Source organism: Belonocnema kinseyi, chromosome 2 (assembly GCF_010883055.1).
Source record: "Belonocnema kinseyi isolate 2016_QV_RU_SX_M_011 chromosome 2, B_treatae_v1, whole genome shotgun sequence".
NCBI classification, from domain to species: domain Eukaryota; kingdom Metazoa; phylum Arthropoda; class Insecta; order Hymenoptera; family Cynipidae; genus Belonocnema; species Belonocnema kinseyi.
In genome coordinates, this window is record NC_046658.1 from 96,374,142 (window position 1) to 96,390,542 (window position 16,401).

At 26.0% G+C, this 16,401-nt stretch overlaps 2 protein-coding genes across 4 annotated transcripts in view; one reads left to right on the top strand and one right to left on the bottom strand.

Annotated features, from left to right (window-relative positions):
- Positions 1 to 15,014, top strand: part of LOC117167981 (multiple coagulation factor deficiency protein 2 homolog) — a 28,632-nt gene extending 13,618 nt beyond the window's left edge. Inside the window, exons 3-6 of one of the 2 annotated variants that reach the window (XM_033353265.1) lie at positions 2,514 to 2,674; positions 8,834 to 8,920; positions 8,988 to 9,142; positions 14,866 to 15,014. In XM_033353265.1, coding sequence (XP_033209156.1) covers positions 2,523 to 2,674; positions 8,834 to 8,920; positions 8,988 to 9,142; positions 14,866 to 14,996 — 525 coding nt within the window. In that variant the 5' untranslated portion in view covers positions 2,514 to 2,522 and the 3' untranslated portion in view covers positions 14,997 to 15,014. The remainder of the gene's footprint in view (positions 1 to 2,513; positions 2,675 to 8,833; positions 8,921 to 8,987; positions 9,143 to 14,865) is intronic. The other variant, XM_033353266.1, reaches the window with a different exon arrangement.
- Positions 14,781 to 16,401, bottom strand: part of LOC117167980 (ribosomal oxygenase 1) — a 29,095-nt gene continuing 27,474 nt past the window's right edge. Inside the window, exons 5-7 of one of the 2 annotated variants that reach the window (XM_033353264.1) lie at positions 15,275 to 15,467; positions 15,049 to 15,147; positions 14,781 to 14,968 (exon numbers count right to left, since the gene is read on the bottom strand). In XM_033353264.1, coding sequence (XP_033209155.1) covers positions 15,076 to 15,147; positions 15,275 to 15,467 — 265 coding nt within the window. In that variant the 3' untranslated portion in view covers positions 14,781 to 14,968; positions 15,049 to 15,075. Of the gene's footprint in view, positions 14,969 to 14,993; positions 15,148 to 15,274; positions 15,468 to 16,401 lie in introns of those variants that run through there. The other variant, XM_033353263.1, reaches the window with a different exon arrangement.

The window sequence follows — 16,401 nt, forward strand, 5'->3', positions numbered from 1 at the left end:
GAGGGAGCTCTTCTTAATATTTTGACACCAAAATCATGTCGATACACCTTACCGACTGCGAGTAAAGCCACCCACGCTTTAACTTGACAGACTGTATTAATAGATAACGATATTTTTTTATCTATAAATCAAAAAAAAATATATTTATTTCAAAGCGATGTTGATATGACAAAATATTTGAGCACGCGGATTTCCTGTTTACACCGTAGGATGTATGTCATTGATAACAGAAAAAAAAATTGTTTCTTGATTCAACGTCATATCTGCCAAGGCTTCAAAAATTACATTGAACCTTGGAAGAAGAAAATGAAGAAAAGTTTTTTTGGGAACCCTTTTCTACAGAACAATGTCAAACATTTTTTTGTTCAGTCTTAGTTGGAATTCGCTTGGATTAGCTTGAATTTCACTGATTTAAACCTAAGTCGCCTCTTTTAAATTGTCTTAAATTTAAATTGATTATAACTCGGTTGGCATCACTTTTATATCATCAAGTTAATTATCATTTCAAATTGATTAATTTTCATTAAGGTTACTTGTATTCTGAATATTTAATTTGGAAAGAATTCAGTTTAACTGAATTTTAATTCAATGATATTTGATATTAGTTTTTGCAAAAATTCCGTTTCATTCTCTTGAATTTATAGGTTTTAAAACTAAATGCTGCGTCTTATTTTATAAACTATAAGCGGTATTAACTTTATAATTTATACATAATATGAAGCGTGTCGCGACAAAAGTATGTAAGTCCATCGGGACAAATTTTTCAAGAGCGAGAAAATACCTTACTAAAATCGAATTCAGAAAAAAATAAATAAAATACATTCGAGATATGATTGAGCTCTAGAGCCTAGAGATCTCAATAAACAAAATTTTGAAAAAGTTAATACTTTTCAAGATACAAATAATCCAAAATCGACTGCTGTGAAAACCATGCAAAACCATGTATTTTTGTACATTGTTTAAATCCCAAGTAACAAAAAATTTTGTTTCTTTAAAAAATCGATTGTACAACACCACAGTGTTATTTTTATATAAAACATTTAATTTCTTTATATTCTGTAACTATTTAATACAACAGCAAAATGTAATTGAGTACAAAAACTGAAATATTCATATGATTGATGGCAGTTTTTCGAGATAAAAACTCACTTCCAGTTCGAATTTGAGATTTTCATGCAGTATCACAAAATCTAATCACAGATTTGTCGACCTTCCCTGAAAGTAGAAATATGTTTCATTATTGTCAAAGAATTGATTTAGAAAATTTTTTGATGAAAGTAATTTATAATAATTTCGCGACTTACCTGTAGCACTGCATCTATTGGGGACGCATCTACCTCAGCAGCTCTGATGGCAAGAGTCACACACAGCACAATGAAATAGGCGACAAATGCGATATTCATTTTAAGTTTTTTAGAAGAATTTTTGTCTTGGAATTAATAATTTACTGAACTTCTTCTGCTTCGGTCACGACTTATATACTAACTCCCCTTCTCTCTCACACCCTCCCCCCCTCTTTTTTTCACTCTTTCCCCAATGCATAAGCAAAACATTAAACATTAACCCATTAAGGACAAATTTTATCAGTGGATACCAAACATGAAACTGAAAAAAAAATTGTGACAAGAGAAATGTACATTAAATACACGTGCCTCATTTTCAGTGTAATTAATTTTCCAAAAATTCATTTAAGTTCGCTGTTAATTCAATGATATTTCATATTAATTTGGCAAAATAAATTAACTTTTTATGAATTTGTAGATGAATTTCTATTATAATGGATTATAAAATGATATGCTGCTTTATAAACAATTGAAATGCTACTTTTTTCTGTTTCGAATATCTATTACAGAAACATCTCAAATTTAGGAACTTACTATTTACCACATTAAATTGATTTGAGTATAAAATTTGAAAAAATTAGATCTGCTGTTTTTTTTAAACCTAAGGAAGATTTAGTTTCGAAAATTCAGATGAAAAACATTTGTATTCAAGATTGAAAAGAAATATATTTCATCACGAATAACAGTATGCAAATTATGCATAAAAAAGATTCACAAGTTGGAAAAATCAAGGTTTTTCTAGACTACCCAGTTTCTGTCATTTTGATCACTAAAGCCATTTTTAGATATTCAGTGAAGTTGAAAATTTAAATTTTGAAAATAGTCACATGGTTTAAATTCTTTGTTAGAAAATAATGCAATTATTCGCTACTTCACCTTCACTTTACGATGTCGCACGCTTTTAAAGCTTTAGTCAAGGCTGCAGATTTATAGAAGTCTTAATAACAATTTATGGGATGGGGTGGGGTGGGGGGATAGGATGGGATGGGATGGGATGGGATGGGATGGGATGGGATGGGATGGGATGGGATGGGATGGGATGGGATGGGATGGGATGGGATGGGATGGGATGGGATGGGATGGCATTAAGAGAATTATTAAAATGAATCAAAATTGTTTTACTAAAACGCATCCTACTGCAAGCAAAACATTTCATATGCTGTATCGTAGTTTTTCTAGATGCTGGTGTGGCTGCTGATTAGTTTTTACTCCGGAGTTGCATTGGGATTCCGAGGACCACACCATCCGCGAAGCAGCGTCTCTCATCATCATTATTCACCTCAAAAAGAGGTGAAACTTACCCAAGATGCTGAATTACTACACGATGCATCGTACGTACCAACAATTTCTCATTCAAAGTCAGAGCAATAATTAACCCTATGTATGCATACCCGGGTGCATGAGTTCTCATCACGGTTAATTTTTGCATGAAAATAAAATTAAAATTCCGCTTCAAGCCTCCAAATTGTCGTTATTTAACTAAATTCTAAGGAACCATTATAATGCACCCCTCCCAATTACTGTACGTAATTTATGCTTTCCAGAAATAATATAACATGAGACTTGAAACTAATGGAATTTTTTTGTATTTAAGATAATACATGCTTTTCAGGATGAAAGCATTTTAAACATTTCCTTTTTTTTCCTTGACCATTTTCTCATTTTCCCTGACCATAAACATTTAAATACCAGCATTTTAATTTTATAACATTTTTAGCATATAATATTTTATAAACGGATTAAACAATATTCCAAATGCAAATTTAGAATATTTACATTTATTTATTAATTTAAACAACAGGCTTTGCATAAAAGATGACTTTTTAACAGAGTTCTGGAACTACAAAATGATTAAATTTTTAACAACAAAGTGTAATTGATATTTTAAACAATAAAGGTGAAATTTTTATTTAAAAAAATAATTATTTTAAAACCAAAAAGACCAATTTTCAACAAATACAAAATTTGCAGACATCAAAAAACAAAATTGTCACCTAAATTTTCAAATAAGAAATGTAAATTTTCAATGAAATAGTTCAACTTTCAACCAAAAAGATGAATTTTCAGCTAAAAAGAGGAATCTTTAACAACAACAAAATGTTTTTGTCAAAAAAACTTCCAACAACAAAAATAAATTGTCATCCACGAAAGATTTTATTTTGACTTTTCAACACCAAAACATGAGTTTTAAACGAAAAATAAGTTTTCTATGGAATAGATGGATTTTCAACTAAAAACGATGACTTTTCAACAACATTGTTAAATTTGTAACCAAAAACTCGCATTTTTATTCGAGAAAAATGCAACTTCTACTACAATAGGTCAATTTTTGATCTAAAAGGACAAATATTCATAAAAATAGCTGAATTTGTATCTGAAAAATATTTTTACATGTAGAAATTTAATTTAAATTAATTAATGATGAATAAATAAATGAATTTTGAACCTAGAATATTTTATATTTAATAATTTCGACGAAAAATTGAATTGTTAAACTTTTAGTTAATAAAATTAATTTTCAATAAGAAAATTTAATTTTCGATCAAAGAACTGAAATTTCAACCACTAAGAATAATATTTTACCAAAATAGAATAATTAGTAACCAAATACATGAATTTTCAACCAATTATTTTTATTTGTAATAGAATTTTTAACTAGGGTAATTTTTAGTTAGGGAAATAATTTTTCAAGCAAAGAAAATCAATTTTCAATCAAATAGTTCGATCTTCAAACACATTAATTTTCTACCAAGAAGATTAAGTGTCTAAAAAAACAAATTTCGAAAAAAATTTAGTTAAGTTTTTAGTTTAAAAAATTCATTATCACTTCAAAAAAAGCAATTTTCAACCAAATTAATTTTCAACCACAAAAATTAATGTTTTTGACAAAAAAGACCAATTTTGAACGAAACAGATAAATTATCAATCAGAAAAAGATGAACTTAAAGCAAAAAATATAACAGCTTAATTTTTTGATAAACAAATAAGTTTTTAAGCAAATGAAATAAATCTTTAACAAAATGGTTCAATGTTCAACCAAACAAATTAATTTTCTACCAAAAAGATTAACTTTCTACTAAAAATGAATCATTTATAGAAAAATACATGAATTTTGAACAAAAATTGTAATATGAAATGAAATTTAAAACCTCTAATGGCTGAATTTTCAACGGAAAATTGAATTAATCACCACAAAACAAAAGACGAAGTTTCAACAATATACAGAATATTCAAACAAATAATAGAATTTTTTAACTGAAGTAGATTGATGTTTAAAGTAACATGATATACTTAAATTTGTATTTGAAAACTTAATTTTAAGTAAAAAACTACACTTCAAGCTAAAGCAATGAATTTTGAACCAAAAAGATTAACTTTGAACAAAATACATAAAATTCCAACCAATTAGTTGAATTTTCAACTGAAGAAGATAAATGTTCAACCGAAAATAAAATATTAAAATATTCAGTTATTAAAATAATTTTAAAGAAAATTCGACAGAATGGTTCAACTTTGTAGAATAAAAGGGAAGCTTTTTCAACTAAAATGATCAAGCTAAGAAAAAAAGGTGAAAAAAATTTGTTCACCTGAAAGAGCTGCAAATTTGTTATTGAAAATTTTTTGAAGATGCGCAGTTTTGGTTTTAATTATGAAAAATAAAAAAAAATAAACTTTTGAACAAACGAAGCAAACTATGAAAAAAATTAATGGACACAAGTTGTGCTTCCAAAAAAGAGTGAAAACTCGTCTAAATTTGTCATGAATAATTTTTTAATACGGTTTGTAGTTTTTTTTTATTCGAAAAAAATATAAGTTGTTGAAAAGCGGCACAAGGTATAAAAAAGTGAATAAACAGAAGTTGTTCACTCAAAAAAGATCTACATATTTGTTGCGATTAATTTGTAGATAGGACGAGAACATTTGCTTGTAAAGGTAAAAAATAAGATTAAAATAAAATTTAAGTTGACAAACAAAACTTACTAGAATTCAGAATTTTCTGGATTCTTTTAAGTCTGATAAGCTATTTCTGTACAAATAAGAATGGAATGAGTTTTTTTCTGAAAAAATGACGATACTTTTTTATTTTTTAACCTTAATTATTCGTAAAAAAACATAAATTTTAAGTTTATTATATCTAAATAGCAACTTCCATACATATTAGACGCAGCGATTTTTTCCGCAGAAAAGATAAATATTGACTTTCTTAAATTTAAATTATTTATAACAGTTATAAATGTTAATTATTGACAATATTCTGCAGCTATATACAACTAGCAAGCTATTTTAATAAATATAAAATGCAAATCAATTTTTCCAATAAAAGAGGAGAAAAACTGTTTTATTCATTATCTTAAATTATTTATAACAAAGCAAAACGTTAGCTGTTAATAAATTTCTGCAAATTAATAAGTTTGAGCAGCTACTTTGATACATATTATATAGCGCAGGATTTTTTTTTCTTGAAAAAAGTATGAAAATAACGCATGCATTTAAAATTTGTTTATAATAATAAAATTGCATAAGCAACAAATTATTTTCCTTATTTGCATGCTCAAATTGTAATTTGAGTTTATTTCAAATATATCTGAGAGTTAAAGCTAAGAAAATAAATGTTTTTCTAAAAACATCACTTTTAAAAATCTATTTAACAAAATAAAAAAAATAAATACTATTACAAAATTCAGAATAATCGTCCCTTACCTCTGTTAGGAATCAAATTCTCTTTAGTTCTAAAAAAATGTCTCTATATACTTCTGTTATTAAAAAATTTTATTATTCTCGACTTTTAAATTGTTTACGCTTTTAATATTAGGACATAAAAAAGAAGGAAGGTGAATATGCGTTTTACCTGTCTTATATTACAATCTTAAATAAAATCAAGTATTTTCACAGAATTAGTACTTAATCAATAGGAAATTACTAAATAATAATATTTAATAAAATAAATGAAATTAATAAGAATATTTTTAGTTTTGAAAAATGGAAAAGTTTCATAACAATTTGTACCGTTTGTCGTGGTTTTCATAATTATTTTTTATGTTTTTTTTATTGTCTTAAAACAATTTTTCAACAAATTGTCCGTCTTTTAAAAAATTCATCTTTCTTCCCTTGTTTTGAAGAAACATACCCCTTTTTCGTTTTTTTTTGCTTGCTTAAATATGAACTAATTAATAGAACAAAATAAAAATAAAATAAAAATATTTTTGGTTAGAAGTTCATTCTTTCAATTGAAAATTTTACTATCATGTTTTTGGTACGGAATTCATCTCGTAAAAAAACTCTATTAATTAGTTGAAAATTCATGTATATATTTTGTTGAAAATTTGTCTTTTTTGGCAGAAAATTAATCTTTTTAGTTAAAAAAAAAACAAGTGCTATTTAGTTTGAAAATTCGTTTTTTTTTGTGAATTTGACTGTTTTCCATTTAAGTTAAGTTAAAAGATTCTTGATTAAAATCCTTATTATTACAATTATCTCTGAGGATTAATTTTCTTCTATTAAACTTCATTACAAGAAAAAACTTATTTTTAAAAAGTGCTTCAAAGCTTACCTACGCAGTTAAGTTTTCAATTAAAAAATATCAGTTTCTAACAAAATAGTTAAACTTTTCAACCAAAGAGATAAATTTTAAACTAAAAATATGAATCTTTGACCAAAAAGTGGTTTGAAAAAAATTTTGAAACAAAATAGTTGAATCCTCAAGCAAAGAAGGTTAATTTTGTATTAAACAGTATCAAACACTCGAATTTTCCATAAACAGATTAATTCTCAACGAAAATGTAATAGTGGATTTTCAACCAAAAGAACATACAAATTTTCAACAAAATACTTGAATTTTTAATCAAATAGTTCAATTTTCAACCTACAAAAATTAATTATCAATTAAAAAAGATAAATTTTCAACAAAAAGTTGAAAAATTAAATTTTATGTAAACTAATTTTCAACGAGAAATAGCAAAAACAAAATAGTATACTTTTTAACCAAATAGTTTTTATTTTAAACTAAAAAAGATACTTTTTAACCCTTTCAGGGGCAAATTTTTCTGTCACAAAGGAAACGCGCGCATCAGAATCGTAATTATCGGCCCTAAAAAATTATACAGTATCACAAGAAACAATTAATTACACTTGCGTTAGAATTTATTATTTTTTTCAAAGAAAACTTCCATTTTTGACATATTTCAAATTTTTTTTCGAAAAAGCATTAAAAAAGCCCCTGAAAGGGTTAAACCAAAATGTAAAACTTGCATTTAAAAAATTTCTTTTTAACAAAAAAAGAAGAATTTTCAACTATGTATTTTATTTTTAATAAAAAAATACCAATTTTCAAAGAAAAAGACGAATTTTTTAGAAAAAACTTTAATTTCGAACAAAAGAGATGAATTTTCAATTAAAATTATCAACCATTATCAATCAAAATCAGTTTTCAACCAAAAATGAAAGCTTCAAATTTTCAGTTATAAAAATAATTTTAAACCAAAAAATAAGGATCTTCAACAAAGCAGTTAAATTTTTAACTAAAGAGATGAACCCTCAACCAAAAAAAAAAATAATTTTTAACAAAGTGGTTCAACTTTACCCAAATATTTGAATTTTCAATTAGAAAAGAATCAGTTTTCAACCAAAAATGTAATAGTTAAATTTTCAGTTCAGAAGTTATGATCTTCAACAAAGAAATGTTTTCTTATCTTATACCTTCAACCAAGTATTTAAATTTTTAACCAAAAATATAAATTCACAACGAATAATTTAGTATAGTAGATACTTCAACCAACAAATATTTAATTTTTGTATAAAAACATTTGAATTCAACCACACAAGGCGGATTTTCAAACAAAATAATTGAATCATCAACGGAAAATGATAAATTTTCCAAAAAAGATTATGTTGGACTAAAAAAGATCAATTTTTTAATCTAAAAGACGAATTTCAACCAAAACAAAATTTCGACTAAACAGTTGAATTTTCTACCAAAAAGGATGAATTTTTAACAAAATTGTTAAACTGAAAATATAATCGTTAGGAGGATGCAATGGGAAAAAAAGAAATATTAATGCAAGACAAATAAGTGATTAATAAGTATATTAATCAGCGTGGTCTCAAACTTCATTTTAAAAATTCCCTAAATTTTCCCTGACCAACTTTTTCTTTTCACTTGCCATTAATATTCAACGCCAGAATTTAAATCTTGCGAAATTTTTAAAATAAAATCTTTCAGAATCTTTTATAATCGGTATAAAACAATTAAAAATTTAAATAAAAATTTTTTTAATTCAAATTGATCATCCTTGACAGTTATTTAAAGTATACTTCTTATAGAAATTTCCAGAGATTTGTCAGATTTTTTTGCAAAATCCCTTACTTTTCCCTGACCAAAAAAATTCACTGACAATTTTTATTTAGCTGCAATATTGAAATTTGGATAAACTATCATTTAATTTTGCAAAATAAATTTGCTTTCTCATTTAAAAATGATTTAATTTTTTCAGTCACTTAAAAGAAGACATGGGACCGTTGGCGGACAAATTAGATTTATCAAAGTTGTCCGATCAAGAGTTGGAATTTTATTATTTCACGTGAGTCCCTTTCCTAATTGATAATTATTAAAAATAAAAGTTAATTTTTAGCTGACATTTCTTTTAGGCTCCACGACGTTGACAATAATACCAAACTTGATGGACTCGAAATTCTTCACGCAATTCAGCACACTCTTCACGAACATGATGACGAAGGAGACAATAAACAGTTGAGGGATTCTCAGCACAAGGACGGGGAAGACGATTTACCTTGGATTGTAGGTAAGAAAAAATTAAACAAACTTCGAAATAAATGGGAAATTTTCCCGGAATTATTTTCAGGAAAATTCCCTAAGCGCTGGACAAATCACCGAAGTCGCTTTAGAATGTTCCCAGAATTATTTTCGGAAATATTCCAGAAACAGTGGCAAAATTACCGAAATCGTTGTGGGATTTTTCCAAAGTTATTTGATAGAGAATTCTAAAAATAACCAAAAAATTTACCGAAAGAATTAGGAAATAATTTTTTTTTTCGGGAAAATTCCCTGAACACTGAAAAAATTATCGAAATCTTTATGGAATTTTTTCGAAGTTATTTTGGGGAAAAGTTCCAAAATATGTCACAAAAATCACCGAAATTATTTAAAAATCAGTCCGGAATTATTTTCGGGAAAATTCCCTAGAAAGACTACTGAAATCGGTAGGGAATTTTCTCGGAATTATTTTTGCGAAAATTGTTAACCCTCAACCGTCACACTTCCTGTGTGGTACGCAAAGGGCACACTGGGTCATCTATACCCAGTACCAACTTTAATTGACTAATGCAGAAAGAGAATGCATTTTTTATGAATGTAAAAATTCATGCATTTTCCTCAACTTCCTAAAATTAAAAGCGAATAGTTTTAGAATAAATATAAATAAACTGAAATAGTTTATAAAATAAAAATCGATAGAGCAAATTCAGAGCTGCCGTTTTTTTGGGCACAACTCTGCATAACTTTTTTAATTTTTATTATTTTCGGACCAAAATTAAACTTCTTACTCTGAAAATGATGCGCTTTCAAACAAAATAAACATGATAGCGTATGCTATCCCGGAATGCCGGAATTAATTTCAAGAAAAAGTTGCTAAACGAGGGAAAAAGTACTGAAATCGTTATGGAAACTTCCCGAAGTTATGTTGAGGATAATTCCCAAAATAAAAAAACAAAAAATGTTTACATTGTACGTCTCGAGAATCTTGCAATCATTTTTGTTAAAAACCTGATTGGCTTTTCATTACTTGAAGGATTTTTATATCTTGAATTTGAAAATTAAATTCACAAATTGAAAATGTTATACATGTTTCATGTAAGTATTTTTGACTTGAAATTAGAATTTTTGTTAAAGATAATTTTATTATAAAAAATCATAAAGTTTCGAAGAACACCAAATTTCTAAAAGTTATAGCATGTTTTAACACAACTTCTAATTTAATTAACTTAAAATTCAGTTTGCAAAATTAGCATTTTTATTCAAAAATCATGATTAAGACTTCCAAACTCCACAAATTCTAGGTAATTTTATAGACATTTATAAACAAAAATTATTAGACTTTAAATATTATTCATTTTTTTAAAATTTTAGGCTACGTTACCATAAATCATTATATTTCGAACAAAATGTTCAATTTTTAATCAGTTTCAAGTTATATTCACATTTTTTGCAGGAACTCTGTTATTTTAAAAACATGGACAAAATCAAAAAAAAAATTTTTAGTTAAAAATTCAAGGTCAATGGTTGAAGATGTACGTATTATGTTAATAATGTATCTTTTTTGTAGAAAATAATTTTCCTTGATTAATAAATCAATTTTTTGGTTGGAAATTCAACTCTATGACTGAAACTTTAACTATTTTCGTACAAAATTGAACTATTTGGTTAATATTTAACTTTTATTATTGAAAATAATTGTGTTTTGTTAAAATCCCGCCTTTTTGTAGAGAACTAATGTTTTTCGTTGAAAATACATTTTTTTGTTGTAGAAATTTCAACTATTTTGGTACAAAATAATCTAATTTTCTGCTTGTTGATTTATCATTTTAATTTAAAATTCATCTCTTTGTTTGAAAATTGAGATGAGAAAAAGCGAGAAAAATGCTCCCTTTTTCTCAAAATGTACGTAAAGGTTTAACCCACTAAAAAGTTCCACAAATCTTTCTCATTATTTTGAATCAAGTTTCAAATGTTGCTCTTTTATTAAACTTTTCAATTCCTTACTTTTTCCATTTCTTTAATTAAATTTTAAGATACGTTCTCGAATAAATTCATATATTATAACAAATCAATAACTTTACTATCGAATCACTAAATATTAAGACGAATCGAATTACTTATTTTATAGTCAATTTTTCTTAATAAACAAATCTCGCAAACAACATCTTTGGTAAAAAATGTAGGAAATATTTTTTTTTTTAATTTTAATATTATTTAATATTTTAGAACAAATATATTTTTTAATTTTTCAATTTATGATTAATATATTATTTAATAAGAAAAATTTTCGAAACTTAAAACAAATTTAAAATGATTTTTTATTTAAAAAATATGAATAAACAAACTTAAATGTCTGAATATTCCGAATTTTTTTTTAAAGATTTGCAAGCAAAATTAAAAAAAATTCGCGTAGGTTTAATTTTTATAAGAAATTTAGAAAAAGTCCTATTAGATTCAAATACGCTGAGTCAGGGGGTGGGGGAAGGGTCCAGGCGAAGCCCCACTGGATTCCAAGGGCGAAGTCCCCCGAAAGGAAAAAAAATATTTTCGATTTTTCGCATATTTATAAGCTTAGAAAGGAATAATTTAAAATCTCTCTTAAGATCTGACTATTATTTTTATTTATTAAATGAGTATAACCGTGAGGTATATTTTAAAGTTTAATTCTTTTACATTTTTTTCGAAATTTTAGGAAATCATTTGAAATGTTTTGGAATCATTTTCAATTTTCTAATAAAATTCATTTTTCGATATAAAAAATCATTTGAAACCTTCCAAAATCCTTAAAAAGCTTTTTTTTCGAAATTTAAAAAAATCTTTGTTCAAAAAAAGCTTGGAAATATTTAAAAGTTTTTAATTATTTTTTAATCGTTTTAAAACTTCTCAAAATCTCTTAAACATTCTCCATTTTTTTTCTAAAATTTTAAATTAAAATCTTTTAAATTCTTCTTCGTTAAACGACTTATTCTAGTTTATTCAGCTTGGAAAAAAATAATTTCTCATTCAATTAAATATTAATCATAAATTTAAAAAATTTCAAATAAATATTTGTTCTGGAATATTAAATAATAATAATAATTAAAAACTGTATTTTCTCAATTTTTGTACAAAAGATTTTTTTGGTGAGATTTGTTTATTAAGAAAAATTGATCATAAAATAACTAATTCGATTAGTTTAAATATTTAGTGTTTCAATAGGAAGGTTTTTGATTTTGTGAAAATATATGAATTTATTTACAGATGTATATAATAATTTAAAAAAGGCTATAAAAATGGAAAAAATGAGAAATAGAAAAGTTTAATAAAAGAGCAACATTCGAAACTGGATTCAAAACAATGAAAAGGCAAATGTTTGTGGCTTGTAACCTACATTTTAAAAAAAGTAAACATTTTTCTGATCTTTTTTCTTTTACTTGCATTTTTTGCATTATTATTGGAAGCGATACTACGTAAATACGACTTTCAGTAGCTGTTCGGCTTTCTTGTTTTTTTTATATCCAGATAAAAAAACAAAATTTTAAAATCCGCAAGAACAAATTGTTAAGTTTGAAGATTTTAAAAGATTTTTGAAATTATGTAAAACTTGAAAACATGTAAAAAAGAAAAAATGTGAAATAAAGACAGTAAAACGCGATGAATTAAAAAAAAAGTTGACTTATTAACTAAAAAGGACGTTTTTTAACAAGATTGTTTTATTTTCAGCAAAGTAGATTCGGTTTCTGCCAAATATAGTTGAATTTTCAACGAAAAATATAAATGCTTAAACATTGAGATTAGTTTTGTACCAAAAGAGACGAATTTTCAACCAAATAGTTGAATTTTCAACTAAAAAAAGGTCAATTTTGAGTAAAAAATGACATATTTACACTTTCAATTAAAAAAAATTAATTTTAAACTAAAAAAAAATAATTATTACAATAGTTAAATTTTCAAAAAAAGAGGTAAATTTTAAATTGAAATAACGCATCTTCCAACAAAAAATTAAGTTTTAACGAAATAATTTAACTTTAAAGCAAAAGTAGTTGAATTTCCAAAAACCAAAAAATTAATTTTCAAACAAGGTAATTAATTTTCTGCAAAAGAGGAGAATTTTTTAACAAAACACAATTTATTTTAAATGAAAAAAGTTAATTGTGAACCAAATATTTTAATTCTGTACGAAAATAGTTGAATTTTCAACCAAACAAAAATTCAGCCGAAAAGATTAATTTTCTACTGAAAAAGACGATTTCTCAACTAAATACTTGAATTTTTAACCAAATATTTGAAGTTTCATCCAAAAAGGATACAATTTTCACAAAAAATTAAATACACTTTTAAATTAAAAAAGTTAGATTTTCACTAAAAAAACAAATTTTTAAAATAGTAAAATTTTCAAACAAAGAGATAAATTTTCAATTAAAATGGCGCAAGCAAAAAATTAAGTTTGAAAAACTTAATTTAACTTTAAAATAAGTGGTTGCATTTTCAAACAAGAACATTCATATTGAATTTTAAAATAAGATACAAACATTTCCCTAAAAAAGTAAAAAAGAAAATTATTTTTTTGGACAAAAATAAAAAAAAGAGATTTGGTTAGTTGCCTTCTCATTTTTCCTTCCTTTTTTATTTTTGTCAACAAAAAAAGAAATTTTTTCTTTTCTTTTTTATGAAAATTTTTTTATCTTTTTCCTAATTTCAAACGGAACATTTTATGATGGTTATTCGAATTTGGACGTTGGATTCTCTGTTGTTTTTTCGGGAATTCTGCAAATTAATTTGATTATTGGACGTCCAATAGGATTTTAATCTAATTAAACTTTTTTTAACCTTCATTTTCAATGCAAAATCAGATATTTTCAAATATTAACTAATGGTTCTTTCTTTTTAACCCTCAAATGGTACACTGGTGCGAATTCGCACCCGAAGTTTTTTCATTTTGTTGGCATTTACACAAACACAGCTGCAGCGGATTATCCCCAAAAATATTAAATATATATGTTAAATATGTGTAATATGTGCTAGTTGTTTATTATATGTTCAATATATTAAATATTTAATAATAACATTGCATACAAACCAATTCACACCAGTGTACCGCTTACGTATGCTGGGTTGGAGTGTACCGTTTGAGAATTAATTATGAATTTATTATTTTAAAGTTATTTCGAAACTGAAAATCTTTTGTGAAGTTTCAATCGAGCGATTTGATTTACTTAACTAATAAGACTTTCCAATTGAAATAGTTTAGTTTTTAACGTTAAAATCTGCAAATTCTAAAATTGTGAGTTGATTCTGAATCGTCTTGTAAAATTCTATATTCACCGTTGATCAAGTACAAATATTTTTTATCCAAAATCTTCGATTTCAAAAGCTTCTATTCTTTAAACGTTCAAGCCTTTGAAATTGCATCATGGAAAAAACAAGAATTTAACTAATTATTGAAAAAAACGGCTGGAATCAAAGATATCAGATTTTTTTCTAAAAATGTGTAAAAGTTCCGATCAAAAAATAAATTCACTCTCATTTCCCGGTTTTCCGGTTGGATGGAGATTCTTGATTTCAAAAAGCAAATTTTTTATTAATTATCATAAAAACGGTTCCTGCTTTTATTTTCTAATGTTTAAGATATTAGATACTATAAAAAACAAAAAATACAATACTTTAATTTCAAAAATTGGATAAGAAAACAAAATAATAATCGCGCGTGTTTGTTTTGTAGTATTTAAAAATAATTATTATTAATCAGCAATATCACCTCCCTTTTTGCAGAACTTATAGACAGGGTACTCGCAGAAGACGACCTGGACAACGACGGATACTTGGGATATATTGAGTACATGCTTGGAAGACAGCGGAACCCAGGCGACGAAGCCTCAAAGGATAGAAGATTAAATATCTAAGTACAAATAAGCATTTATTTTGCATACGAAACAGAACTGATCAAAATTTTACCAATCCGCTGGATTCTGCTCATAAATATTATTCCAATCGTCGCAGAGGTCGATCTGTGACAACTATACACTTTTCCCAAAGATCGTGTACGATTCCGACCTGAAAAAAAGGTCACACTGACAATGTAAAAATGGGAGACAATGACAAATCACGTTTTCAATCATAAAGATTAAATTTGTTTAATGAAAATAAAATATAATTTGTAATAATTCTTGTTTGTATTTACCTTTAAATCGATATCGACATCAGAAGAGGGCAAATCTTCAACTTTGATGAAATTTGGATACTGTAAAATTATTTCACGAATTGTTGGTACTAGGTGACGATCGATCTCGAAAAATTGAGGTTCGTACTCGTGGTACTCTCTAGAATTTTCGGTCGAGTAGTAAATCCTGACGGCGTCTTCTTCTTCCACTAATCTGTTTTATCGTATAAATTGATTATAATTGAAGAGAGAGGGAAAAAAGGTGTTGAAATCACAAAATTCGGCGCTCGGACTCATTTCATATATAAAAATAGTCTTTAGAGTGTTTTAAATTTGGAAAAATATTAGAACAATAGTTGCATGATTTTTTTTATAATAAATTTAAACAGGGTGGCTGCAAAACTTCATTTTCAATATTCCCTGAATTTTCCCAAAACGATTTTTCACTTTCGCTGACCTTTTATATTCAAAGACCAGCATTTCATTCTTGTAACATTTCTAACATAGAATCTTTTATTGGGAATGGCTAAACTGCAATACGCTACCTGGTAACAAAAATCCGAACTAGAGAAAATAGGTACGATTTTAAAGATCGACTTTAATTTCCGCATAAAAGTGATTTAACGATTTTTGTTGCGAAGTTTAAAGTATGTATTGGATACTAAAAATAAGTCTTTTTTGGAAACAAAGAGATTTAGTTAGAATTTACATCTAATAAGGTAATAAAACATATTTTTGTACAGAAATATCTTTCTTTTAAAAAAAAATCATTGTTCCATTTATTGTGATTTTCAAAAAATTACAAACTTAAATGGACATATTTTAAAGTAAAAATGAACTCAAAGTAGATTTTTAATCAATTTGTACATGGAGTATATACTATTTAAAAACTAATCTAAAAGTTAGGATAGAATTTTTATATAAATTCCAATCCCAGGGTGGCCGCTGGACCAAAAAATCGGGAATTTTATGAGACCGGGAAACAACAATGAATTTATTTTTTGACCAAGAATTTTACAAATTTATAGACAAAAATCTATCCAACTGTGATTCCCGTCGTTTTTTAAATAATTAGTTAAATTGTGATCTGTTTCAATTATATATGTAATTCACTTTCGAATGCGTTTTTCCAAAATCTTCCACTTTAA